Source organism: Semicossyphus pulcher, unplaced genomic scaffold (assembly GCF_022749685.1).
Source record: "Semicossyphus pulcher isolate SPU_LCO1_2020_fin unplaced genomic scaffold, fSemPul1.0.p SCAF_10, whole genome shotgun sequence".
Classification (NCBI taxonomy): Eukaryota; Metazoa; Chordata; class Actinopteri; order Labriformes; family Labridae; genus Semicossyphus; species Semicossyphus pulcher.
Genome location: NW_027211604.1, coordinates 26,596,831 through 26,623,018, shown reverse-complemented (window position 1 = coordinate 26,623,018; position 26,188 = coordinate 26,596,831). Strand labels below are relative to the sequence as shown.

General features: G+C 45.2%; 1 protein-coding gene across 1 annotated transcript in view; it reads right to left on the bottom strand.

Moving 5' to 3' along the window:
• The window catches only part of auts2a (activator of transcription and developmental regulator AUTS2 a), a 415,680-nt gene that overhangs the window by 2,678 nt on the left and 386,814 nt on the right, over positions 1–26,188 (bottom strand). The window contains 13 exon segments of the mRNA XM_069668725.1: positions 91–343; positions 466–549; positions 650–730; positions 1,438–1,579; positions 2,208–2,279; positions 3,922–3,951; positions 5,485–5,556; positions 5,663–5,758; positions 6,919–6,963; positions 7,975–8,213; positions 9,872–10,164; positions 13,192–13,388; positions 13,390–13,745. Of these exon segments, the coding sequence (XP_069524826.1) occupies positions 91–343; positions 466–549; positions 650–730; positions 1,438–1,579; positions 2,208–2,279; positions 3,922–3,951; positions 5,485–5,556; positions 5,663–5,758; positions 6,919–6,963; positions 7,975–8,213; positions 9,872–10,164; positions 13,192–13,388; positions 13,390–13,745 (1,960 nt within the window).

The window sequence follows — 26,188 nt, the reverse complement described above, 5'->3', positions numbered from 1 at the left end:
GAGGATCTTTCAAACTTAATTCCAAATCAAAATAAGAAGCTTACACATAGAACAATAAGAAATAGAGAGGTCACTTTCGGCAGCACTCACCTGTCTTTATCGTCTTTACCGACCAACGAGTCCCGTTTGTCAGACTCTCGGTCCCTCTCGTGCGAGCTGGCCGACGCGCTCCGCTCAGAGTCTCCAGGTTTCAGCCAGGGTGGTGGCGTGGGGAAGGAGGGCGGCGTGCGGTGCAGGCGGTTCCACGGCTCCTGGTGGCCGCTGTTGCCGCTGTTGTTGAAGTGCTGCTGTGCGTTGGGGCCGTCTTTATGGCCGAACATGGAGTTGGCCGCTGTTAGGGATTCTACACGTGGAAAAACACGGCAGGACCCAAGTTAAATGCGTATCTCAACAACGTGTCCTGCTGTTTATCTGTATTATAATTTTAGATGTTTCCACAGGATCATCCATCAAGTTAAAACTCACTTAGTGCTGGATTTCCCAGCCCTCCGAAGGCCGATGAACTGAGGGCTCCCAGTCCTCCAAACGATGCAGGTCGACTGAAAGGTTCTGCAGGAAGACAAAACAAGTTATCAAAACAACAAATCGCATCTTAATTTTCCTCTTTCAGAAAGAGGCTGAGGAGAACTGAGCTGTCCTCTCCTCTTACCTAAGTGAGATGCAGGGGTGAGGAAGTTTCCTGGATGGTGGGCCGGGTGACCGAACGGACCTGCTGATGGGTGAGTGGGACCTGAGGAGGGAGAGACAGAGGGGTTCACAGAGACATCCATTTACATCTGTCTGCAATACTGCTGAGTACAGGTAGTAGAAACTACCTGTAGAGCCTTACAGGTATGAGTTTTGAAAAGAAAAGTGGCATTAACGATTAAGAGGCTAAAAATAGACCTTTTCCAGGAGGACTGTGCACAGACTTTACAGCAATATAACGACGCAAAGGCTGCTTTATGAAACAAATAATTTCATTTAGGAATATTTAACATTATTATAGGTCGTCAGCCAGTTCTAGTGTAGACCACCGTCCGTAGAGTTTTTATTAGCCACGCTGGCTGTTTAGGGATGGCAGTGCTGGTTGGGATTGTCCACCTTGGTCTGTACTGAAACATCTTTAAAAGTAAAGGACAGGTTGTCATGCTTTTGGTAAAGTCAGGCATAACCAACCTTTACTTTGAGTAAATTTATTTTTGTACAAGAAAATGTTGATAATTTAATGTCCAATTAGTCGATATACCAGATATTCACACTGCTGTTATTTGCATCTCATGGACAGATTCAGTTTCTTGCTGTCTTGGCTTGTTCACAGCTCGTCTTGGTAACGATAATGTAAGCAGACAAGTTCACTCTGAGCAGCAGGAATTGATGGACTCCTGCTGAATGTCAGAGGTCACTGTTTGTAACCATAGATCAATCTTTGTACCCAGAGGTCTGACGCACACTCACCTGCAGCGGAGAAGAGCGTGGCCGGCCTTGCCAGGTCGCTGGGGTGATGGATGGCGCCGAAGAGGCTGGGGCCAGGAGGTCGACTCAGGAACTCAGGCTTGAGGCCGAAGTCGAGCTTGTGAGGGTCGACTTGCATCTGCTGCTGGAAGACGCCAAACGACAGAGAAGCACATGTAAAACACCTTTACAAAAAGTATCACAATGTTTTATAGGTAACAGTAGTCATTATTTCAGCGACTGGATGTTGCTGGAGGAGTGCCTCTGGTTACCAAGCCACACTGAATTACACTCAGTGTAAAGCAGTTTAATTGTCTTAATGGACCCATGATTATAACCTCTAGAAATTATTATGACAGTATTTCAGCTTTGCCCTGGCTCATTGTAGAGCTTCAGCAGTCATACTTTCAACAAGTTCAACGATCAGCTTCAGTCTTTAAAATATTATTGCAACCAAGGATTTACACATTAGTGAGAGGTTTGATTATTTCGACACAGAAACTAGAGCCTCAAATCCATCTCCCCCACAAATTATTAAATTATGTGCGGAAAAGGACCTCCAGGAACAGCTCAGCAACATTTTTGGGTAAATATGTAGAAATTACAGTTTGATTGCCTCTGCACGGCAAACATATTGCATCATTACTTTTATAAAAACTGCAAATATCAGCATACTATAAGTTAGATGAATAAATAATAACTAAGGCTTAACTTATCTTAGTATAACGTGTTTTTTAAAACAGCAGAGAGAGAGGAGTCAGATGAGTCCTCACCTTTACTTTCTGTTGGTGGTGGTAAATCTGCCAGGCGATGTGGACGTGCATGGCGCACCACTTCCCTGGTTTCTGTGGGGAGGAGACAAAAACATGTTGTCACAACTTTAATCAGAACAACAGAAACAGCTACCAGCTGACATCTTAGAAGCGTGTAGTGAATTGTGTGGAGATGTTTAACATCTACATCTTTGTCATATCCACATTAGTACATTATGGTTTGGAAGTGCCAGAAAAGGCAAACAAATATGGATCCAACACATGAGCTGAAGTCTGTTGTTAATTAATTACATCCACATTTAATGGATGATATGCTGCAATATGTTGTCATGCATATTATTTTAAATCCTGGATCAAGTCTGAACACAGCCAACTTGAATGTACAGACGACATGACAGCACTCACAGTCAAGTCATCTGAAATACTGAAATACTGATATGTTAAATTGTATTTTCTTATTTACTGGGCTTAATTTTTTACATATTTTAGCACAGTTTTGTGTTTGATTTGTACTAAGCATTTTAAACAACAGGAACAGCTGTTACGTTGCCTTCTTCAAAGCCAACAGACTCCATTGACAAAAATATAAATGCACATTACAGAGTTTCTTTTAAACTGCCTCCATCTGTTATTGTGTGACTCTTGTTATTTGTGTTATTTGTTATACTGTTAGCTCCGACACAGTAATCTGATTGGACAAGAGGCATTCCATAAGTATAGAATACAACATCACTGGGACTTCTCACTCTGTGTATCACTCCGCCTCAGCCAGGTTGTTATGAATACTGTTAATTAACATCACAGCAGACCGTGTATGTCTACACTGATCAAGCTGGTGCCTCTGAATCACACAGCAGACTCTGATTTCACTGGTTGATGATCAATTAAAACAAACAAATGTACATGATAAAAACAGCTGATCTGTGGTCACCTGGCACAGAGGGCAGGAGAATGTCCAGTTTCAGTTAAGTCGGTGGAGTGAAAAATATGTTGATTTTTACTTTTTACTACTTTTTGCTGCTTGTGCAGCTGCTGTATAAAAGCAATATCACATGAGAGGGAGTGATGTTGTGCTGAATATCAGCACTGCTGTGATTATCTGCGGCCTCGTGCCTACGAACGAATCACAGCCGTGATGATATTCAGCACAACATCACTCCCTCTCATGTGATATTGCTTAATTTCTGTATATACGGTAGTTAGCTCAGATTAAACACAATATGTTTGTAACACACAATAAAACAAACGGCTGTTTCTGCTTTCAAAATAAAAGTCTTTCACTTAACAAAAAAGTGTGATCTTTGAGGGATCCGTTCTTTAATGTTGTCAGACACTTACATTGGATGTACTTTGATAAGGTGCTGTGTTGTGTTGCAGTCATGCCATGTGGCAGAGTTATAGTTATTATGGCTGTGATTTCAATGGTTATGGTTAAAAGGTAAAGACTGTCAGGATTAATGCATATCGTTAAGTTAAGTCTGACAACAGCAGCTCCACATGCAGAGGCTGCACTGTTCTCCAAAATGAGCTTTGTTGTAGTATAAACTAGTTCACTCTGCCTCCAAGTGCAGTGCTCACTTAATTACAGACACTATCTGCTCCATTAACAAAAACCCTTTATGGCCTTGTTGTTATTATAGTCTGTGCGTGTGTGTGTGTGGGTGGTGGGAGAGAGGTGTGTGTGCAGGAGACACTGCAGGGAGGGAGCACTCACCCTGAGAATGGGCCGAAATGGATCCGTTAGCTGCAGGAGGGAGAGGAGGGAAAAGGGTTGAGTTATTTTGCTGTCAATCAAATCACCTCTAATTAGTCTCTGTGTGTGGCATTCATTATGAGCTTAATTAAAATGTTACAATTTCCCTTTAAAATTAAGCATTCAGGAGTAATTAACACATGGGTGCATAACAGGATTCTGCCTGTGTGACCTTCTGCATGCAAACGAATAGAGACAAATACGAAATACATTTCTGCACTATTTCTAGCTCCCACATTAATCCAGCGTTCCAGAGCCCTGAGAACGGATGCCTTTGGAAACGCTGCTGATCCTGCTTTACAGTGAAAACTCTGGGGTTGTGTTTTTGTGCGTGCAGGTGAAAAATCGCTGATGCAACACCCGCTCTTGCTTGCTGATTGAGTCTTATCAGTCAAGACGTGTCCTTCCCTGGTACGTTAAGGCCCTATCATGTGACACTTTTACAAAGAAAGCAAACAACGTCTGGCATGACTGGCAGCTGTTAATGCATCATGAGTAACTCATCACAAGTGCCGCTGACCCTGTCGTCATGCTAGCTGCTGTCTCACAGTAAAATTTTATTTCGTGGTGGTCTGGTGGCTCCCCTGTACCCAAGTACAGAGGCTGAGTTTGCTGCAGCGACCCAGGTTCGATTCAAACCCTCGCCTTTTGTCACTCCTCTTTCTTTTTCCAACATTTCTTTTCTCTTTTCAGCTTCAAGTCAGTAATGACATCCCGACTCCCATCAGCGTCATTTGATGATGATTTACCTTCTTATTAATCTCTATTAACAGACATCTGCATGCTAACAGCTAACTATCTGCTCTAGATCTAAACTTCAACTTGAGATAAATTCCCTTGACGCTGTGTCATAAAAGCCGTTCAGCGTTCAGATTGCTCGACCTCATCAGATCGATCCAACCTCCGTTCAACAAACGAGCATTTTAAAAGTTTTCTTCTCCTCTTGAGGACAGACCTGAGAAAGCTTCATTTTAACATTTTACTGCATCATGATGTTGTTATTTCAGCTGAAGACCCGTTAATTAAAGTCAATCACAAGAAAAACAGTTTCTTCTTCTGTAAACAATGCAGCACGCAGAAGAGGAAGTCTTGATTGGAAGTCATTTATCGCTAACCGCTGGCTACACGCCTGTGATGTTCGCCGCTGTCCCCAGAGACTGCTGTATATCATCATCAGACTACAGCTGATGGGATCTGAGAGTGGGTGTCATGTGATGTGCATTTTCAGGCGTGTTAGCATGGGTAGAAATTAGATCTTAGTTGGTGCCAAAATGTTTGTCTGGATGAGGATTGTTTTTATTTTTAGCATTGTAGCATTATAGAGCATTACAAATCGCAAATGTAGTAATATGGACTTTGCCTGTGTGCATGTGGATTTTTGTTACAGTGACATACTGGATTTAGGAGTTGAAAACCTCCATGTGATGACTTGCAGGCTTATGCAACATCTACTCAAGGTCTAAAGGTTACCTCCGCACTTTGAGTGTTATTTGTTATTGCGTGTGTGTGTGTGTGTGTGCTCACCCTCGGGTCCTTCTGTAAGAATGTGTGTGGGACGGCTCCAGGTCTCGTGGACACATCGAGTGGATTTGAGGTCTACAGAGCAGCAGACACAAATCGAAACAACACTCTCTGTAAATAACTGGTATATTTGTTTGTGTGTGTAAACGTAGGTGTGTTGTGATGCTGCAGCGTGTCTTACCTTGGGCTGAAAGGCGCCCTGCAGCGAGCCGAAGGGCCCGGTCGGGGGAATGACGGGGGGAAGGCCAGACATGGCCGGTGGGTACGAGTGGAAGAGCTGTGAAGGGAAAGAGAAGGAGGGTAAGTGAGAGGATGGTTCAGTCCATCAGTGAAATGCAGGACAACAGCTTCATGAGGCGGTGAGGATGGAACAAACACAACAACATTCAACCTTTTTTTTCATTTTGCTTAGAAGAGAATTTGCCTTCGTGCTTCACAAACTGCGAGTTTAGAAAATATTTTACTGCTCGCTCCCGGTGGACTTAAGTAAAGGAAAACACTCCTTTGATATGAAAACTAGAATGTTGTAATACAAGCAAAACACATGTAAACCAAACAAGCGCTCTGGGCCTACATAAACTGATGCTGTGGAGAAACAGATGTGTAATCTACTACTTAGTGTAATTGTTCTTGTCAATCATATTTGCCTTAGTGCAAGCAGAGAATGTTTTCTTGTTTCTTGCTTTGCTTTAATCACAGACGCTGCAGCAGAATTATTTAAACGTGGGTTGCCAAGATGAGTTATTAAATGTACTCCAGGATATGCTCTGAGGTCTAAATGCAACTTGTGTTTCCTCGTGCATCATATTCTAAGATGCTGGAATATTTTACAGAGAGGAAATGGCTGCAGGGTATTTGCTGCTTCCATCATAACAACAAGGAAATACTTTAGATTTAGAAAAATCACGTAGATGTTGCAGAATGTTGCTCGTTTCTTTTTCAGCGCTCATATTCTGGTGTTAAATCTTCACCGCTGCTCTGGGGAAAAGGTTGCAGAAAAAAGTGCACGCAGCAAATGTCCGGATTATTTAAAACACGTCCTCTTTAGTGAGTAATAATCACAAGAAGGACAAACACAATTGAGGAATAGTAAGAGAGACAAAGATGTAGTATGCCTCTGCTGTCTCTTTCTGTGTTAATGTCTATGCACAACAATTTCCCCGTTTCATGCACGCACAATAAATCTTGTGCTCCGAGGTTTGAGAATGCAGCACAGTTTCATTAATCACAACATTTGCAGGGGCTGAAGGGTGAAATGGTACAGCTAGGATGCTTACAGTAACCATTACGATGCACATGAGCGATTGCATGGGAGCTCTTACACACGCATACACACACTCACAGGGCTATAACATTAGCTTGCATGGGCTGGAATGGCATAATGGGCAAGCAACAAAGTGCTCTGCAGGCACACAGTTACGCAGTAGGGAAACTCACACTGTGTCTGTAGAAGGGGTCAACTTTTGTTGGGTATTTTTCAAACTGTAGGAGAAATAAAACAGAGCTAAGTACAATGTGGAGAGAAAACAGGAAAACCTACACAGTATACTTAAGACAGGTTTGACCTCTCTCAGGGTCGTTTCAGGCCGACACAAAATGCATCACAAGCTGTATTTTAAGGACTAAAAACATGGTTACATTGGGATTATGATTCAAGGTTTAACACGTCAACTGAGATTCAAAGTTCAACCGCTTCCCAAAGCAGACTGTTTTCATCCTCCCCTTTGTGTGATCATCTGAAGACCTTGTAAACTAGCGTGGGCTCTGTGTCTCGTTTGGTTTCCTTTTAGTGGTGCAGCGCGGGCTCAGGGCGAACATTTCCCCAGTCAAGACTAAACACTGCAGCCATAAAGAGGCTTTTTATGGCCTCATTAGCTGTCAGAGGCCTCGCCATGCTGCCTTTGAGGCATCATCAGAGCCAAGTGAACCCTCTATGGGCCAGGCAGTTAGGAATTAGTGTGTATGACTGTGTGTGTATGTGTGTGTGAGTTTAGGTCCAGCCACCCGATTGCCTGTGGTCTCCCCCGACAAACAGCGGGGCTCTTAACGCAAAGCATTTGCCAGTAATGAAAACCCCCAAACGGGACCCAAATGATGTCATTAAATTCAGAATGAATTAAGTGTATTATGCTCTGAAAGCTGGCTCTGAAGTTAACATGCTTTAGGCTAGTTATTGCCAATTTAGAAAATAGCAGCGACTCAAGTCTGGAGTCCAAGAGTTTGCCAGAGAAAACACTTGAAAGGCTTTCTGGGAGAATAAAGGCATCATTGTGGCGTGGACGGACACACATGGTCATCATTGAAAGGCTGCCACAGAACAGTGTGCTGCTCACACACATGTCGTACTGCGTTAAATCTTCACCCTCACAACTGCAAGGTGAAAACACCACCCGGCCACTCACATGTGTAAAACTCATCATGAGAAGACTTTAAAAGTAAAAAACAAAAATCCCCTTTTCCAACCCAACTCAGGTGTGTTCTACTTATCCTCACATTTCTGGCAGGGGTACGCACCATGGGCGGTGCAGGGGTGGGCATGATGGCGTGGGGGAAGGGCGTGAAGGTGTGCTGGTGGGTGTGCTGGTGGGTGTGTTGGTGTTGATGCTGGTGCTGATGCTGATGCTGGTGGAACTCGGTGCGCAGGTAGGGCGGAGGGCCCAGCGAGGCGCCGCGGTCGGCGCTCTGGGAGGCCAGGAAACGGGTGTTGAGCTCCTGACGCAGAAGGTCTTGCTCTGGAGAAATTAAAGGGAGAAGAGAAGATCAGAACATTAACACCTACAGAACTCATTATGTGATGTTAGATCATAGACTGTATGAAACAAGTGGATGTAGCCATCGTGATGTCACCAATTTGTTTGTGGAGCCGACCTTCTGAAGCCTTTTATGTCGTCGCCTTTTTGTTTTTTGGAGCCAGAAGTGACCATACTTGGACAAGAAGGATGTGTTATTGGTCTCTCTACCTTGGCAGCCATCCCTAAAGCTTCATTGTCTATTTTAATCTAAATGGGATTATTTACTAAATAAACATGGCCTGGTTTCATGCAATCTGACTTCTTGAGTTGCCCCCTACTGGCCATTAGAAAGAGGCACTTCCACATTGGCTTCACTTTGGATATAGAGGCTACATCCCCTTCTTATATACACTCTATGTTTTTTTCTAAGGACCCAATTTAGACTTATTATTTACAGTGAAATAAAAATATTGTTGGATCCTGCTGGAATCCCCTGAAAACCCCCTGAAGGACCCTGGAGTTTGCAGTGTGAGAGCTACGTAAGTCATCCAGTTTGAAACCGTGTCAAAGTTATAATAAAAAAAGAAAGAACCAGGAAATAGCTGTGATTATCAGCGTGTCATTTCAAATCGAAGCGAGCCTTGAAATGATTAGAGCAGTCTGCCTGCTGGAGCTGTCAAACCCTGTGATTTGATACACTACAGCCCCTCTGAGACATCAACATCTGTTGTTCTAATAACCTCTGTGCAGCCCTGTGCAGAAAGAATGGATTTCAGCTAATCACTGGCTTTTCTTCTAAATCCAACAGAACCTGCCCTGAGAGATTACATCTCCTCCAGAGTAACCTTATCCTTCCTATTCCACTGCGACTCGCTACAATATTTTCTGCATTAATTTCAGCCTTTATTGGGCTGGGAGTCGGGGCTGGAATTTGCTCTTCATAAAAATTTCATTAGTATCTTTTGAACAAAATCCAGCTCGCTCCGTTCCGTATTGACCACATTGATTTCTTGCACATGAAGGATTCCAGGTGAAAATGGAAGCTCTGGGAACGGCTCTCAATGTGAGCTCTTCCTCCTCCTCCTCCTCCTCCTCCCACGCTGACCCTGACATTTAGCTCGACAGCACGGCGCGGAAATGTGCACGGGGTCTGTAATGGCTTCTGCAATGTGGCCCGACATGCTGGTGGATATTACTGGTGTGTAGACAGCCGATCAATCAGAGCATGACCGACAGAGTGTGAACTTGAGCTGTCCACACGACTATAAACATACAAGACCCTGGGCATGGAGAACATGTGGGTCATCTAGTTGTTTGTGTCTTTAAATAATTACCATGGTAACAGTCAGTCCATCTGTTTCTGTATCTATGAGGCTTTCCAATCAAACTCTGCTCTCAAATTATTCTTTGTGGACTTCTCATATGTCTCGTAACCTGGCAACCTGATGCAGTAAATGGCTAAAATAAGGGCCTTTCTCAAAAAAACCTACATCCTGTTTGTATGCATTTCTACTCCGTTTGGGGGCTCACAGGTGGTAGGATTGGGTTATAAAACCCTCCAGCTGTGAGTTTAAACTGATGCTGGCTTAGTGACTATATGCAACAGTGTTGTGTTTGTCAATTAAAGACGTGGCGTACAAATGAGTGGTGATATTTACCTGAGTATGCACTCCCAGCAGCAGGATGTCCGGGTACTGGCAGGCTGCTAGACGTTAGTGGCGGTGGTGGAGGCAAGGCCGCTGGAGGAGCGAACATATTGGGGTGATGTGGGTGCGGCGAGGACTGCAAGGCAGGGGGGAAGCTGTGGGGGCCGCTCGGGTTAGCCGTCAAGGGCAGGGGAAAGGTGGAGGCCGCTGCGGCCGCTGCAGGAGGAGGCGGATGGTGGGGGAGGTGTAAGGTGGGAGTAGGGGGCCCGTGGGGCTTGGAGCCTGGGGTGCTGCTCCTGCTGCTGCTGTAAAGAAAGAGGGAAAAAAATAGAGAGATTGAGAAAGAAGCCAGGTTAAGCCAGGCGTGATCAGTGAAAATTAACACTTGTTCCTCCACATCCCCTCGTCTCCATCTGCTCCAACGTTCAATTCCCAGCCCAGTGTTTTCACACCTCGACTGTCCTCCATTTACAAACGCCTCCCTGCCTCTCCCTCGTGCTTCACAGAATCCAGGGCAAACATGATCCGTGAAAACACCACATTCACAACACCCTCGCATGCAAATAAACCACCGCTGGCAAGCAGAACAGAACGAGCATCTGTCTTTGAACAGCTTCTGTTAAGGCACTTCCTCCAGAGCCAGGTAGTGAACATGTGCATCGGAAATGGGATGAGAGGCATGGAGGGTGTGTGTGCATGTGTAAGCAAACAGTCTTTTGTAGTGTGTGTGGGTTTTCCCCGGGGGCAGCCACAGAGCCTGCGTCTCCACAGCTCTGCGCGCTAAGCCTAAAAGCTCATTTGCAGCGCCCGCTCTCCGCTGTGGGCCCCGGCCGTGATTATTCACACAGGGTGCCAGGCTCTGCTGGTGCACTGGCAGACTGGTGGAGCTGGCACAGACAGAGGGAGGCCAAGCCAAGAGCTGAGAGCCTGAGAGGAAGAGCTGTTGTTGGGACTGAGTGCGTTCTGAAGGAGCTATCCTGGAGTCCTAAATTAATGGAGAGAGCCTGATGGGCGTCAGTGCTTCTTAGCAGATAGAAGACAATAGACACCAAACTCAGCCCTTCACCAGCTCAACTGTCATATTTAACCTTTTGAACTCTGCAACAGAGAAGAGACCGCCAGTGCATACAGGGCTATTTTTGTTTATTGTGATTCCATTTCAAAGAGTATCCTAAATGCTTCCAATAACTTAAAGGTCATGTAAGTTTGGCTCTATTATAAGGTCATTTTAAACAGGATTCTCAGTTGCCTCCCGCTGTTTGGGCTGTTTTCACCGAGTGACACGTGTAACGTAAACTAATGATATCATCAACAAATTTATAACCTAATGTCCAAAAAGGCAAAACTCGGGCTGCACAATGTTGGAAAACACTGGGATAACACTTTGTTCTGCGATATATACTGCAATGCTTTCATGCCCATATGGACAATTAATAAGGCTACACATACTTGTTATTTTTTGGGACTCTTAAGTCTGTTTTCTTCTACAATACTCTCACTTATAAGCCACCTCGCGTAACGGAGCGTCTCGATCATCCGACATGATGATAGCAGCAGTGTCGCATGCTTGTTTACAGTTTACATGCAGGTGACACACAGACTCTGTAGCACAGTGGTCAGTTCACTTTGTGCTCTGATGAAGAGCTGCACTAATGTGATGTCACACGGACATTTCTCGTAGATAAGTCGGTAAGTTTTCGTTTTGGACCGAGCAACAATAAAGTAGCAGCCTGGCGGGTTTCAGTTAATTTGCTTCACCATCACATCCTGAGATGTGACTATTGCACATGCGCACATCGCAAGTGTGATTGTTAAAGGGACCTTATCTTTTGAATGGATATTCTCATATTGTGCATGGGTTTCACATTTTTGTGTTTATTGTTCACAGTGAAAAAGTGAAAACTGTATAATTCTGTGTTTTTCCAGAATGACATGTTTAAAAATGTGGCCTCTGAAATGGGCCGATCAGAACAGTTGCAGGTTTCTACGTAGAACATTGCTTTCACTGAAATCGACCAATCGTCATTCACCGTCATTCACCTCAGGCTGCCTTCTGGCACGAGTTTGTAGTCAAGTCGTTGTCAAGATTTCATCTCACTATTCCAATACCTCCTGGTGATTCTGGCTCGTACATATAAGGCCAAATATCCGATCCTAGAGCAGCCATGTTTTCTACAGCTTTGGAGTGACGGTGCAGTGCCGCCGCTCTCCCACATGGGATCGCACATGTGGGGGAGGGGCTACGCGGTCACTCCAAATACTGTCAGCCAATCATGGCTAATTTCTGACCTTTAATTGGCAAAATGGCTTGTTTGTTTCAGGAGGAAGGAGAGGCTCGGAAAATAATAATAATATAATAATAATTAATTAAATTAATGTTAACAATTTTTAAAATAAAACTTCACCAATGTGATTCAAAAACACATTAGAATAATAGAAAATGAATAGCATAGCTAAAATATATCCACTTTAAACATTACATCGTGCAGCCCTAGACAGAACCTTTAGCTTTTTGATGCAAAAACAATGAAAGCTCGACTTATTACAGCTTTTAATTTAGATCAATTAAAACAGGATCATTTAAAAAATCTCCTGCTACCATTTTATGGTCACCATCATGACATGATGTTTACAGCATGTAATGTAAAAAAATAATCCACAAATGTAAAACATAATGACGCAAAAGATTGAAGTCTAAACTTTCCGCTGCAGAGAGAAAAATGTCTCCAGCAATGATTGTTTTTATTTTACATCAATTTAAACAGGACCATGTAAAACTGCACTGCAGGAGGTTAATTTTTAAAGGGTTAATAATGTGAATATTTATTCTGATCATGTTGTAATTCAACATAAGAAATAGACTTATTAAGTATTTAAAAGGAGGAATAGCCCAACTTCCCCTGCTCTCATACATAAATAACCTTCCTGAGTAAAATAAAACAGCATTATTTCTGTAGCTTGCACTGAACTCTGGCACATACAGCCAGAATCTACACACAGCCCCGATGATAATGTGGGTGGCTAATAAATCACAGGCACTCAGGGCGCTCTGTGGCCCTTTTACTCGGTTGTTAATAATCAGTGCTGCTGTTTGGCTCGGGGACTCGAAGCTCTCCCTGATAGCAATTTACATACTGATCGGGCATCATGCGCACTTTCAGCTCGAGAGACGCTCTAGTATTTTCGAGTATGTGTGAATATGGAGGTTTTTGTCGTCTTTTTTCCCCGCACACAATTTTCTGCATCAGAGCGCATGAGGACACGACAGACGTGACTGTTTTTGATAATCACCTTATTTGTGGCTGCGTGAGGTTGTGTGCTGTTAGACTCACCTGTGGCCGTTGAGGTTCAGGCCGTTGTACGCAGAGAGGGGCCGGGGGTGGCAGCGTGACGGGGGCCGGTGGGGCCCTGCTTGACTGGGGTGCTGCTGGTGAGGGTGATGGGTGGGGAGCGCAGGAGATGGCGGATGTGGGTGAAGGCTGGGCGTTGGAGGAGGCCGTGGGTGGGACAGCAGTTCAGGCTGGTGCTGGGGACGGGGAGGGGGGGGGCGGCGAGGGCTCTTGGCCCTGGGCGAGAGGCAGGGCTGCGGGCGTCTGAGGCCTGGGGAGAGCCTCTGAGCGTGGGGGTAGGTGTGCGGGGGCCGGGGCCGGTGTAGGGCCGTTCGTCTGGGTCCGACGAGGGGACAGGGGCTGGGGGATGGGCGGCTGGGGCAGGACTTGAGGGGGCAGAGGTTGACTGGGGCTGCTGGATGCAGGGGGTTGGGGGTCCCTGCAGCTCTCCTGGCTCCTCTCCTGACTGCGCTCTAGGCCTGACACCTTGAGGAGGCCCGGGCCATGAGGCTCCTGGCTGCCATTGGTGGAGAGCACATGGATGCCAAAATCTGGAACTGTGTGAGACAGAGAGAGAAAACGGTGTGAAGAAAATCATTTTCAAGCTTGTGGTGCAACTGAAAGACCCAGTCAGACTGTGGCTTTCAGGCACACACACAAAAAGCACAAATGTTTGGCTCTTTGAATGTATAGAAGCCGAATTCCCTTTTCCTCCTCAGGTTATGGATCACTGAAGTTGAACATCTCCAGCTCTAACAAAGATTATGTGTATCTGCGAGCTACAGGCGCTCTGTAGACTCCTGCCACGCTCAGTGTGTGCGCTTTGGGCTGACTGACAGCCCCACAAACTGACACACACATGCTTTTCCTCCTGTTCCCTCTCATGCTGACACGCCCTGCTGGGGTTTGCAGCTGTGCCAGCCTTTAACACCGTCCCCGGGGACAAACTACACAGCTGAAATGTGTTTTTTCTTCTTCTTCAGGCTAAATCACTTTGTGTCAAACACTGAACATCCTCACCTTCATCTCAAGGTTATTGTTTTGGTCTGGATGACAGCACTTCCATTTGCAGGACAAAAATGATGAAGTGCGGTGCGAGTTTTTAACGAGGCATCTGGGATCATGTATAGAAAACAATCTGTAGTTGAATTGTGCAAAGATTAAACACATTATCAAACAAGTGTTAGGTTCCCTTTGCTTCCTTTTCTTTCACTTCTCCATATTCATCCAAAAACTACACACAGACTGGATTGTGAGTGATTTCTACCAAATATGTAAGGACACACTGCAGGAAAACAAGACTTCATTCATTATTTCACCTCCCTGTGCAGCATGAAGGACATTCAGCTTGCTGTCTAACAAGCTAAGGATTAAATATATGGACTTTCAGTAATTGCCAAAATCCAACAAATTACCTGCCATAAGAGGCTCTGGTTGGACTCCATTATGTCCAAAGTGTGAATTAATCCACAGCATGAATAATAACCGCTGTACAATGTTAAATTCACACAGAACAATAGCTAATAAGCTCCGTCCGGGGTCTTTCTCTGCAGGGACCTCCTCCTGCAGAACAAAGTGCTCAGACATCAGCAGTCAGCTCGCTCCAGAGGCAGAGAGGCTCATGGGGGATGACAGTGCATACATAAACTGTAATTAACTCTCCCCGGGCCTCACATGGCGGGGGGAGTGGGGGGTTCAGGGCAGGAGAGAGGGCTCTTTCTTCCCCCCTTAGGGAAGCCGGCTAAATCCTTTACCTGCCAAAGAGGTGTAGATGGGACTCAGTTCCCCTGGGTGAGACAGCAGCCTGTCACAGCGGCTTCCATCTCCTCGACACACTACTCCCTCTGGATCAACTCCTCTGGGAGCAGGCTGCCCTGATAGGGCTCTACGAGAGCCCCTGTCCATTAGCATTAAAATGCTAAGTGAGGTATTAGCAACCCCAGGTGCATGTGATGTCCTAGTTAAGGGTCAGGGGAGGTAATTCCTGATTCAAATCACAATCAATATCTACAATAACAGCTATTGACTCCTGCTCTGTGTGGGGGAGATTACTGAGACATCTGCCAGCCTGACAGCAGACAAAAAGCACACGTTGTAAGGTTTATGTCATCTTCTGGCAAGCAGAGAAAAGAAAGGTCCCTACAATAATGCAGAGAAGCTTTTGTTTCCAGCTAACTAACCCTTAAAAAGACTCATCTCTGCAAAGAATCTCATCTTTGCTGGTCTGCATATAAAATCAGAAGCATATCCCTGCTCAGAGCATGCATGCATCAATGAACAAAAAAGCCCAGCAGCCCTTGAATCCATCTCCCTCGTCCACGTCAATCTTCTCCACTTACAAATGCTATTACCGGTCAAGAGAGACTGCTGCTGGCAAACAACTTCAGCGCAGCAGACGGGCAGAGGAGAAAATCCCAATTCTCAAGCCTCCCGCTGCACCTCTCAGTCCCCGAGGTCCACAGCTTGTTTTGAGAATGTGCTAACACGCTAAAAAGAAGGTGTCTATTCTGGTCATAATGAAGACTCCAGGGCCGGGCAGAGCGGGGAGGAAGAAGAAGAGAAGAGGAGCATACAGCAGCTTCCCTCCCACGAGGGTTCATTTGTCAGTCTTCTTCATCCCTGGAAACAAATAAGCTCAATTCCCACTTGGGTTACTCAAAATATGGAGCGCTGCTGTTTCTCAACGTCTCACTAGTTTTTTTTCAGTACGTGTTGCTCGGTGGAGCGCCGGAGAGGAGAATGAGGCCTGTGGGTGCGTTGGTTAGTCAGAGAAGCAAAAGCTAGAGGGCGGATTTAAGGGGCGAAGGGGGTACATGAGGCCTCGGTGAGGGTCAGCTGGATGTGTGTGCACAGGAAAGCCGTTCATTAAGGCTGGATGTCAGGGGACCCAGTGAGGGGCTTAGGGGGATAACTCATTATCCCAGGGTGAGCCGTCTCCTGCTCACACTGCATTAGCTGAACACCAGCAACGATCCTGATTTGTATCTCCCGACATGGTTAAAGCAACTCTGCGGCATGTCATCATTAGATCGGCAACAGCTCTGGGCTGGATGAATGAATATAAAGTGAAAGAGCAACACAGTATGATGAGTGTGGGTGAAAACTAAATGTTACCATTTTTCTATCACATAAATCTTTCATTGATCATTCCGGACACACCAGTCTGTTCAGGGATTCTTAATGGTTTTTATATTTTGAAATTAACAGGAAAATTTAAATAAATTTTGACGAGTCTTCTTGAAATCCAGGTTGTTTTCTTATTTTGTGTCCAGAGAAAATCTTTCTTCAATTTTTACATCCCACCAAAGTTACAGTCATGAAAACAGGACACACATCAGGCATGTCTTGTGCCTGATGCGCGTTCTCCTCGACTCGCATTCGGCTCGTCTCATCAGTTTTCTGATAAGCAAGCCAAACAGGGCTAACAAGGAGCAAGAGTATTAGCAACCCACGATTGCTAGCTCTCTCCTCGCTGCTTCCTACCCTCCCCCATTTTTTCCACTTCATAAAAAAGTTGAGCATCCACTATATTTAATAGACAAACTGTTAATAAATATGTGTGTGATTGCGTTGTTTTAAACCGTGTACTTATTGACAGAGACAATAATAACGAGAAAGATCAGCTTTCCGTGTGATTACAAAAAAGCAGCCAGGCAGGATTTTCCCACCTGCTGCTGTTTCAGTGTTGGCGGCTGTAGATTCAATATCAACGACAAGTCCTCCCTAACTGTTATCAAAGGAAACAAGCAAGTATGCAGATTCAAATAACCTCCTGCTAGAAGTTTAATAGAACTGCTCTAAGACATTAGATACCAAACAAGTGAATGTGCTTTCAGGCCTCTTTGATGCTCTGTTGTTCATCTCACCTCTGCTGTAACTGTCTCGCAGTGGAGCGCAGCGTATTAGCGCCATGCAGCTGTATTTACTGTTAGCCCTTTTTAATGTGCTGCTTCTTTAACAACCAGCCTGCAGGGCTAATAGAGCTGTGTATTTGTTGTTTAATTGACCTTCATCAGCCAGGTGTTTGGATTGGTGCAGCCATGTGCGAGACAAACCTTTAAACCAATCTTTGCACAGCGCTGTGATCCACACAGGGAGTGACAGCAGGCCTGGCAAAGTGAGATCAGAGCATTAGGAAGTTTAATATGGTGTTAGGCCATTACTGCTGAACATAAGGGGATTAATTTAGCATATTATATTTCAATGTCATCACTGGATACAGCCTGGCCCATATAAATGATGAGCAAACAAGCGCCAACTACATCAGCTTTTACAAGTGTGACTGGCAGGCCAGAACCTGTCCTTCTGAAAAACACATTAGCAGCAAACTTGTGCCAAAACCACTTTGCTGATCTCTCTCTATTATGTGAGCGAGGGGGGATATGACAGCCTACACCCTGGCCCAAAGACATCCTGACAAATTGATGGCTGTTGAGACCTCTGGGACATCCCAAGCCTTCACCCGTCCTCCTCAAAATAGAGCCTTGATGCATTCTGAACCTTCACACTCATTTATGGGATTTCACCCCTGCAGGGGTTGCATAGCTCCAATCACACTAAACCAACAAGCGAACACATAGCAGGAGCCACGAGACTGACAGCTGAGCTGTGGCTGCTGCACGGACGTCAGAGTTGTTCACTCAGCAGAGAAACGTAGACGGGGCTGAACCCGATGTACCGAGGCTTCAGAGACGAGGCCGCTGTCTGAACGGATCACAGTTAAACTAACCAGAACACTAATTTATTTATTCATCTTTCCAATGTAGTAATAAATCTATGAATTGTTAATTGTATGAAAGATTTTTTAATGTTAGTTTGCTTTGTTACGATTCCAAATTTAAAGTTGTTGCCAGCCCGTCCTTTGTGTACCCGTGACCTTATTTAACCACAGACACAACAGCACCAAAGATAGCATCTGATAATGCCCAGAACAATAGCAATCTACGTATGTCAACATGTCTCCTCACAACAAGGAGACAAGCGTTAAGAGGAGGCGGATCACAGTAACTGTGCTGAAGGCTCTGACAGCTGGTCAACTGCTGAGAGCAGAAAGGAAACAGGTGCTCACAGGGAGGGAGGAGCAGGTCTAGAGGGAGCGGAGTGCATTATGGACTGAGGGGCACCGGATGATGCAATGGCAGGTAACCTCTGGATGCTGACTGCAGGTCTGTCCTCTACCTGTGTCATGCTACAACACTAGCTGTTACTACAATCAGCTGGTGGGGAGGGAGACAGTCCAAATGACAACAGAGACACTGTAGGTGAACTTTCCAGAAGTCTGGTTGGGTCATGTTACAGACAAGAGCAGGAGTCTAAGGCTGTGCAGGTGGTGCATGCTAATGCTCCACTAATGTCAGCTTATTACCAGGAGTTTTAACATGTGTACAGTTTATTTATGTCTTATTTTAACGTTAATTAATTAATCCTTAACACAAACTAGAGGTGATGCTGGTGAAAGTGCTTTTTAAAAGGACAGGGTCACAAACAGATGTACTGGATGAATAAAAAGAAATGACCTGATGGCACGAAATTAAGAGTTAAAGGATCACCAAAATGTACAGTTTATCCTGAGATCAAAGATCAACATCAGAATATTTTTATATGATAATTATGTTAAATGTTGTCGAGACATTCCACTCCAAACATAAAATGTCAACCTCATGGTGCAACTAAGTCAAACTACGATATCTGAATTAATAAGGATTCATCATCTGTTGGGGGTAACACAGTACAAAGTAATCCGTACTCAGATTACTTGTTTTAACAAGTAACGTAACGCGTAAATTCTGTAATTCAAGTAATCCGTTGTAAAAAGTAATCTGTTACTGGAAAATAAATTATATTCCCCTTTTCCTTTTGAAACTCCCCCGAAGCACTGTTTCTGTTTCTCTACTTCTTGGCAGGAAGCTGCGTACCAGCAAAGGGTAAACACAGCTGTGTCAGTGTGCATGCGTAGCTAGCTAACTCAGCTAGCGAGATGTCAGAGAGGACAGCGTTTACTTTGTGGAAATATTCACATTATCCTGAATGTTTGGCTGAAAGGGACGAGAACAACATGACGTTGAAATGTAAGCTGTGTCTGGAGGATAAGTGCTCGTCAGCTGTGAAGAGCTCGACTTCAAATGTGACGAAGCATCTGCAGCTAAACACAGCTCCACAACACTGGTGGGACTAAGTGCCTGTGTTGTATTGTTGTCATGGAAACAGCTGTGTCTAATACTGTATGCCACTGCCCAGTTCACTGTCAGATTGCTAGCATAATAAAGGTAACGCTTAAGTAATCTAACATCTTACTTTTCTCAGTAGGTAACGTAACAAGTTACTTTTAAAAGTAACGTTACTGCACATTGATCATCTGGGATCATAACCATTTTAAGATGTTGAGATATTTCTCAAGTCGTTTCATCACTGTCCATCAAGCTGTCACAATAGTTACTGAGATGTGTTAGTCTGGACCAAGGCAATAAAGCTTAGCTAAAAAGACATCAGAGGAGAGAAAGTTAACAACACAGGAACACACTTCATAAATCTACTAACGACTCATTACTCTATTAAAGTAAGAGTTGTGGATTTTACAAAGTAATTAACTGTTTGACTGGCAGTCTAAAAGCTTTGCCGTGGCAGCCTTCAGCTTGATGTGAATAGGATGAAAAATGTAGCTCGGAGGCACTTACTACTGCAACTTTAAAAAAAGCTTTACTAGGGAGACGCATGACAACTCCAAAACCCTGAGCTGTCTGTCACCGCTGACAGAGAGCTCCACTCCTTCACTGTCGCCTCTGCAACTCCCTCGCTCTATCTCCATGTGGTATTCTCTGTCCTGCTCCCTGATGTGCAGCAGTAAGCAGAATCAGGCCTGAAGACTCTGTAAAACTGCACTATTGTGCTGGTGAAGCATAAAACATGAATTTGGTGGTGATATTCTTTATAAGCCTGCGTTGGCTGGTGAGGCCGGACTGGCACCAGTAAACAATGACGATGTTGTTGGGAGGAGGTTACATTTTCTGCCCTCTGCTTTGTCTTCTCTCTGCACACATCAGCATCCAGCTTCTCCTCAGAAAACAGAGAAATAAACAGGGAGAAGCCGACTGTTTGCTCAAGTTGAATCAATTAAAGTGCACACTGTGCTGAACCAGATATGTGGCCCCTCATTGAAAATTCAATCTTGCATGGTATGTCTTAGTAAACATTAATTACAATCATGACTCCCTCTGTGCCGGGCTGGGCGTTTAGAAGCTGGCTAAATAAAATCTCCCTCGAAAATATGATCAGTCTGCGCTTATACAGAATGTTTAAAGAGAAAATGTTCCCTCAGGCCTTCGTCTGGAAACCATTAAATCCCTGGGAAAAAAAAGAAAAGAAAACTGTGCAAACGCGCTCCTCTTCTATCTCCATATTTTGTTTGACAACAAAATTAGAGTTGTAATTGAGCAGCAAGTGTTGACAGTGTCTGACCTCAGCAGTGGTTAAGACAGCATATGTTCCCCAAAGAGCTCCTCGGTGAGGGACCAGGCTGTGTTTATTTGTTCTTAATGAAGCCTGCAGTCGCATTAATGGCAGACATCTTTAGCAGACCTCCCTCCCACACAGAGGAGAACAATAAACAGCAGGCCGTGAGTTTCTGTCGGAGCTCGCTCTCACTCGCCTGAATAAAAGCCTCCGTCTCATCAGGCCAACAGAAAACGCACTGACTTATTCTGTCCATGTGTTTGTGTCTTTACAGCAACTTCACAGATTATTAGATACAGCTGCACACTGTAAATTAGTCCAATAAAGTCGGGCTTCAATCAGCATTCACTGTGTGAAACTTACAGTGTTCACACACCAAGGAGAGTGTGCTCCTTCTCTGGGAGCTAAGTGAAGACGCTAACGTTGACATCAGCGGATATCTAACTCCCCTAATCCTCTAAGCCTCTATCCCAAGGACTTTTTTAAGGCCGATTCACGAGCTTTAAGTCATAATATGGGAAACAAACGAATGCTACAAAGATGTGTGGTGATTTATTGCTCTGAACTAATCTTGATTACTGTACCCTACTCGTGTGCAAAAACCTGTTAACCAGACGTCCACGGTTGCCAGACAGCGCTGCATGTGTGACGTCCACGGTTGGCTCCGGTTGTAACTCTTGATTTTCCTGGCTGAGGTTTCTTTCCTTTTTAGACTGTTTGCTTCATCTGAGCGTCGAGTTTGTTTCTTTTTCTTCGGATTTTCACTTATTGTTGAAGTTGTATCTGTAGTCATCCATCTTTTCTTTGTTTGTTCAGCCATAGTAGATTACTGTAATTCGCAACACTTGCAGAGACCGGAAAAGCAGCCTCTTAGCTCTGCCTACCCTCTCTGGCAGACCAACCACTGCTGGCTGATGGAAAACGTGTCACTAACTGGGCGCTGCTTGAGATTTCGCCACAGACAGCCAGTCTGTAATACTGCAAATGCAAAGGCTTCCATCAGTGGGCCGTAGGCTCAATCACCTTTGTGTTACCTCATTCGGTGATAGAGACTGAACAGACTTATTTAAATGAAAATCTTCAGATTATTACTTTAGGTCTTTGAGTTTGGACTGTTGGTTCCGACAAAAGAAGAAACTTAACGATGTCAGCAGATAAATGAATAATGATAATAATCTTTAGTTGCTTCCCATTAATCAACCCAACGACATATTTCATCTTCATGTTTTGGGATCATATGACGTGAAGTCCGCAAGTTGTGTGCAAAGATTTTCTTCAACATTCGGAGCATTAGTTCCAACTTGAGGGTGCTTCCACATGGATTCAGGATATACCTCCATCACTCTGTCACAGCTGTTCTGTTTGTCCCTTTTCCCCTTCGGTTGTCTCAACCCTGCAGGTGACAGTATTTACCACCAGCACTGCAACAGAGCAGAGGCTTCTGGAGTGGGGACCGATGTGGTTCAGCCACTCAGCAGGGATTTTATGTTTGTTTCATGTTTGGTTGTTTGATTGTTCTTGAATAAATCCCATGTATTTGAGATTTTTAAGGTTTTTAAGGTGTTTCACAAGGTTATTTTTGGGTCGGATTGGGGATAGTTGTTAGCCCCATAGGGCTGGCTTAGGGTGGGGTGTAACATCCCTTTTGGGGAGACAGTCTTGTTGTCAAAGGATTAATTGATTCATGTGCAGAGACACTGTCCCAGCATGCACCGCTACAGGTGCTTTAGTTTGGAGTTTTGCTCAGGAAGTAGTCAATTTCACCTGTCATGTTAATAGTGCCAAGCTACCAGTTTGCGTGTGTCATGTTGCTGAGTAGAAGAGCTAAGACTTGCACTTTGGTCTGCTGCTATCAGCTCACAGAGAAGCTGAAACCCTGTGTGGGTAAACTTAGCCGGGGAAGCTTTCTCCCTGATCTCATCGCCCAATCCTCCAGAGAATCTCCAGTCTATTAGCTCCTTATCCCTCCCTTCCTCAGCTCTGAGGACTTTAACAGCATTAGCTCCTCTAAGAGCAGTAACACCACACTCTGCGATACCCCCTCGCGTCTCCAGAGTGTCGGAGCGCCTCACAGCAATGAGTTCACAGCTCTCAGGCATGCGTGTTGGACATGCTCCGGATGGGAGCTCAGGGCGCCGGGGGCCTGACAATGATGGACGCTCCCCTGCTGGCCCTCCCAGACTCTCCGTCATGTCAGCAGCTCTCTAAAGCCGGAGCCCAGAGGGGTGTTGGGTTACACAACGTGGACATCCCGCCATGTGGAGGGTCTCGGACTGGAGCTGTTTTATTAGTGCTAGACTCCCAGGGGTGCTGGGGAAGGGGAGTGGGAAGCTAAACAGAAATAAAGGTGAGTGAGAGGAGGAGGGGGTGGAGGGAGAAGTTGAGCCAACTATTCTGGCTGCGAGAGCGTGACATGTGTAGTCTTCCAGTGAGGATACCACAGCATGCTCACAGTAACACAAACCACAGCTTTAACAAGCAGTGATTGAGCAAAAGGCCAAAAGACAGCAGGGAGGCGGGGGAGAGCTGTTAAGCCTCCCTTTTTAACATCTATATTTCATGCCTGTCTCATTTGCTTTATGAATTTTATATTACAAGTTTGAAGGCAAATCAAGTGCGTATATAAATATATTAAGCATAAATAGTGTGTGTATATATACACTGATGTCATGGTGCGGTTAACCGAGACGTACACCCCTGACTCCCTTTCTAATATAGCCCGTCTGTGACTGTGATCCTCTGTGAAATGGTAGCAATCTGTGGTAATTGGGCTCAGTAAGCCACTGAATGTTCTGAGCTTCTGACAGACGCCAGACCACAAAGAAGAAGCACTTACACATGTTTATAGTGCGACGAGAGAGACACATAGGAAGAGAAGACGTACGAGTGAGAGAAAAGAGCAGATAAAGAAAAGACACGGTCTCTGTCCTGTCTCCTACCTTCACTAGTATCCATCCCAGCTCCATTCACACCCTGTCTCCTGCGATCGAGTCATAATGAAGCCTTTTACTAACAGAGAGCTGCAGCAACAAACACTCTTCCACCCACAGTAGCTCTGATTACAGCTGCTCCTGTAATGGCTCTTAACTGGTTCTGTGTTTGGCTCTAGCTGCTCACTTCTCACCCCGCCAGCATGTGGAAAATCTGCTGCCTTAGTTGGCTCCTCTGGGCCCAAATGTTTGTGTGCACATGAGGATGTATCGGTGGGATCAGTGGCTGCAGGGTGTCCACTTTCCAGCTCCCCTTTAGAGAACAAATCTTTATATATCCCTCAGGGTGTGAGGTCAGGCTGGAGGGAACGTAACAGGAGAGGAGCGGGGTCAGGGACTCGATGATGGGCATGCTGGCACAGGTGAGTAGCAGAAGGGCCGAGTGGAAAGCCGGCCAAGGGGCCAGACTTGTCCTGCCAGAGGCCGGTGCAGGGCAGCCCTCAGGGGGACCCTTGCTGCCCGCGGCTGACAGATCCTCTACAGGTTTGGCTGTCATGCCCAGGCTCAGTGAGGCTTTGAAACAACAGCAGCGTGTAATGAGGATCCATCCAGTCTACAGCAACGCTGTCACAGCGGTGTAAAACTACACCCAGAGACAAGGCAGCTGTGGAGCGAACCAGACCGTTTGACCTCAGACATGTCACATGTACGTAAGCCAGCTGATTGGACTTCTCACAGGGGCTGATATCTCTACTAGTGAGGAGTGAGAGATGGTAGGAGGCCATTCTTTGTGTGCATGTTGTTCCCTCGAGGGGCACACGGAGTGGACGTGCTGCTGAAAGGCTCACACTGCCCTGCATGTCGGCTAACATCTCACGTCCTCAGCCAGCCGTAAAACTTCTCTCACCCCTTTGCCACTTTCAAATCATAATAGTGTGCATATGTACCCACACAACCACTGTGGCTGTAGACATGTGTGGCTGCTTGTATGATATGACAGAAGATGTGCACCTTTAACCGCTATCTAGCTAACATTAACATTAGCAAGGATTTATACCTTCCTGTTTCTAGTAGGCTAGAAGGTGGCTAACAACAAATAACTTCCCTATGTTTATATCATATGCAACCTGGAGCACAGCAGTCGACTTCATTGCAGCATTTAAACTTTGCAACCTGAGCGTGACATCAGTGGAAACAGGCCGCTGTTTGAATATGGTGAATTTCAGACCACAAGTCAAAGTATTAGTCTGTCTGTTTCCCATCAGCCTCCTTTTCCTGCATTAATGCTTGTGGGAGCAAAATAGATGTTTCTTATTTCCAAATGTGTTGTATTGCACCAATTTGACCCTGAAACCTCAGCACATCCTTCAAGAAAATGGGTTTCTTGCAAAATAATGTGTCGGTTTGAGCGCTGTTTAAACTTGAGGTTGGTACATGATGGCGTTTTTAAGACGTGCTGTTGTGATGCTTTGTGACTCACACGCTCCTGGCCCTAAACACAGCTTAAAGAGCAGCTACAGTCATGTTTTAAGACATATAAACGGCTCTGCTTGAAATAATAAATTGTGTCTGATGTTTTTTCTGCACAACACGTTTAATTGCCTTGTAAAAATCCTCCCGAGGCATCTCCTCCTTCTGCATAGGCCCCGCCCGCTATGCACATTTCCAACCGCCTCCATTGCAAAAACAGAACACGTCTCCGCCGTTGTTTAGTGGCAACTTGTTGAAACTTAGCTAGCTTGAAATGATTAGTAGTAGTAGTGGTTGCCATAGGTTACACATAATGATATGCATCACCCCGTCCATTAACAGGATTGGCTCCTTAGGTTTGTGACGTCTCAAACCTACCAATCTGAACATGTGTTGTTCAGCCTGTCCTTGGTACACTGCAGTTTAAAAGCAGACAGGCCCAGCCATGGAGATGACTGCTGGTGTTGTACCTGATATGTCTTGTAGCACATGAGGAACACCACATGAAGAACACCCCATGGTTGAACACTGGATTTTCACCAGAGGGGGGCTTTAATATCCTGCCGTCACCGTAGGAAACACGAGTACATTCACTGGTTTTACAGCGTCTAAAGAATATAAATTAAACTGATTTCTCAACTCACACAACCAGAGCAAAAATAAGTCTGAAAACAGCGACTACAATCTCCAGCCTGTCAGCGTTTCACAACCCGCTGACTGGCATTGCAACATGTGTTTCTTGTCAGTCACTGTGGCAGCTTAGAGGAACAATAGACAATCGCCTGTTGAGCCAACAAACTTCAAACACAGACATGCCTACATCTCACTTACAGTCACATGCCCATAAAAACTCACACTAGCTCATAAACACCTTCTGCTTTCTCTCTCTCTCTCTCTCTCTCTCTCTCTCTCTCACACACACACACACGCACACGAAGAAACTGTACCAGTCAAAAGGTCCAATGCCACCCTGGTTGAGCTCCAGCTCTAAGTCCGCTGAATGGCTCTGTTCAGTGTTGGCCTGTCCTCCATGATGCCCTGTCAGCCTGTCAGCTAAGCCCAGCAGACCGTACCAAACCAGCCCATGACGGGGGGGTCTGTTAAGTGTACAGCTGGCTCCTCTGAGGTGACAGACAGTCTTGGCTCTCTCC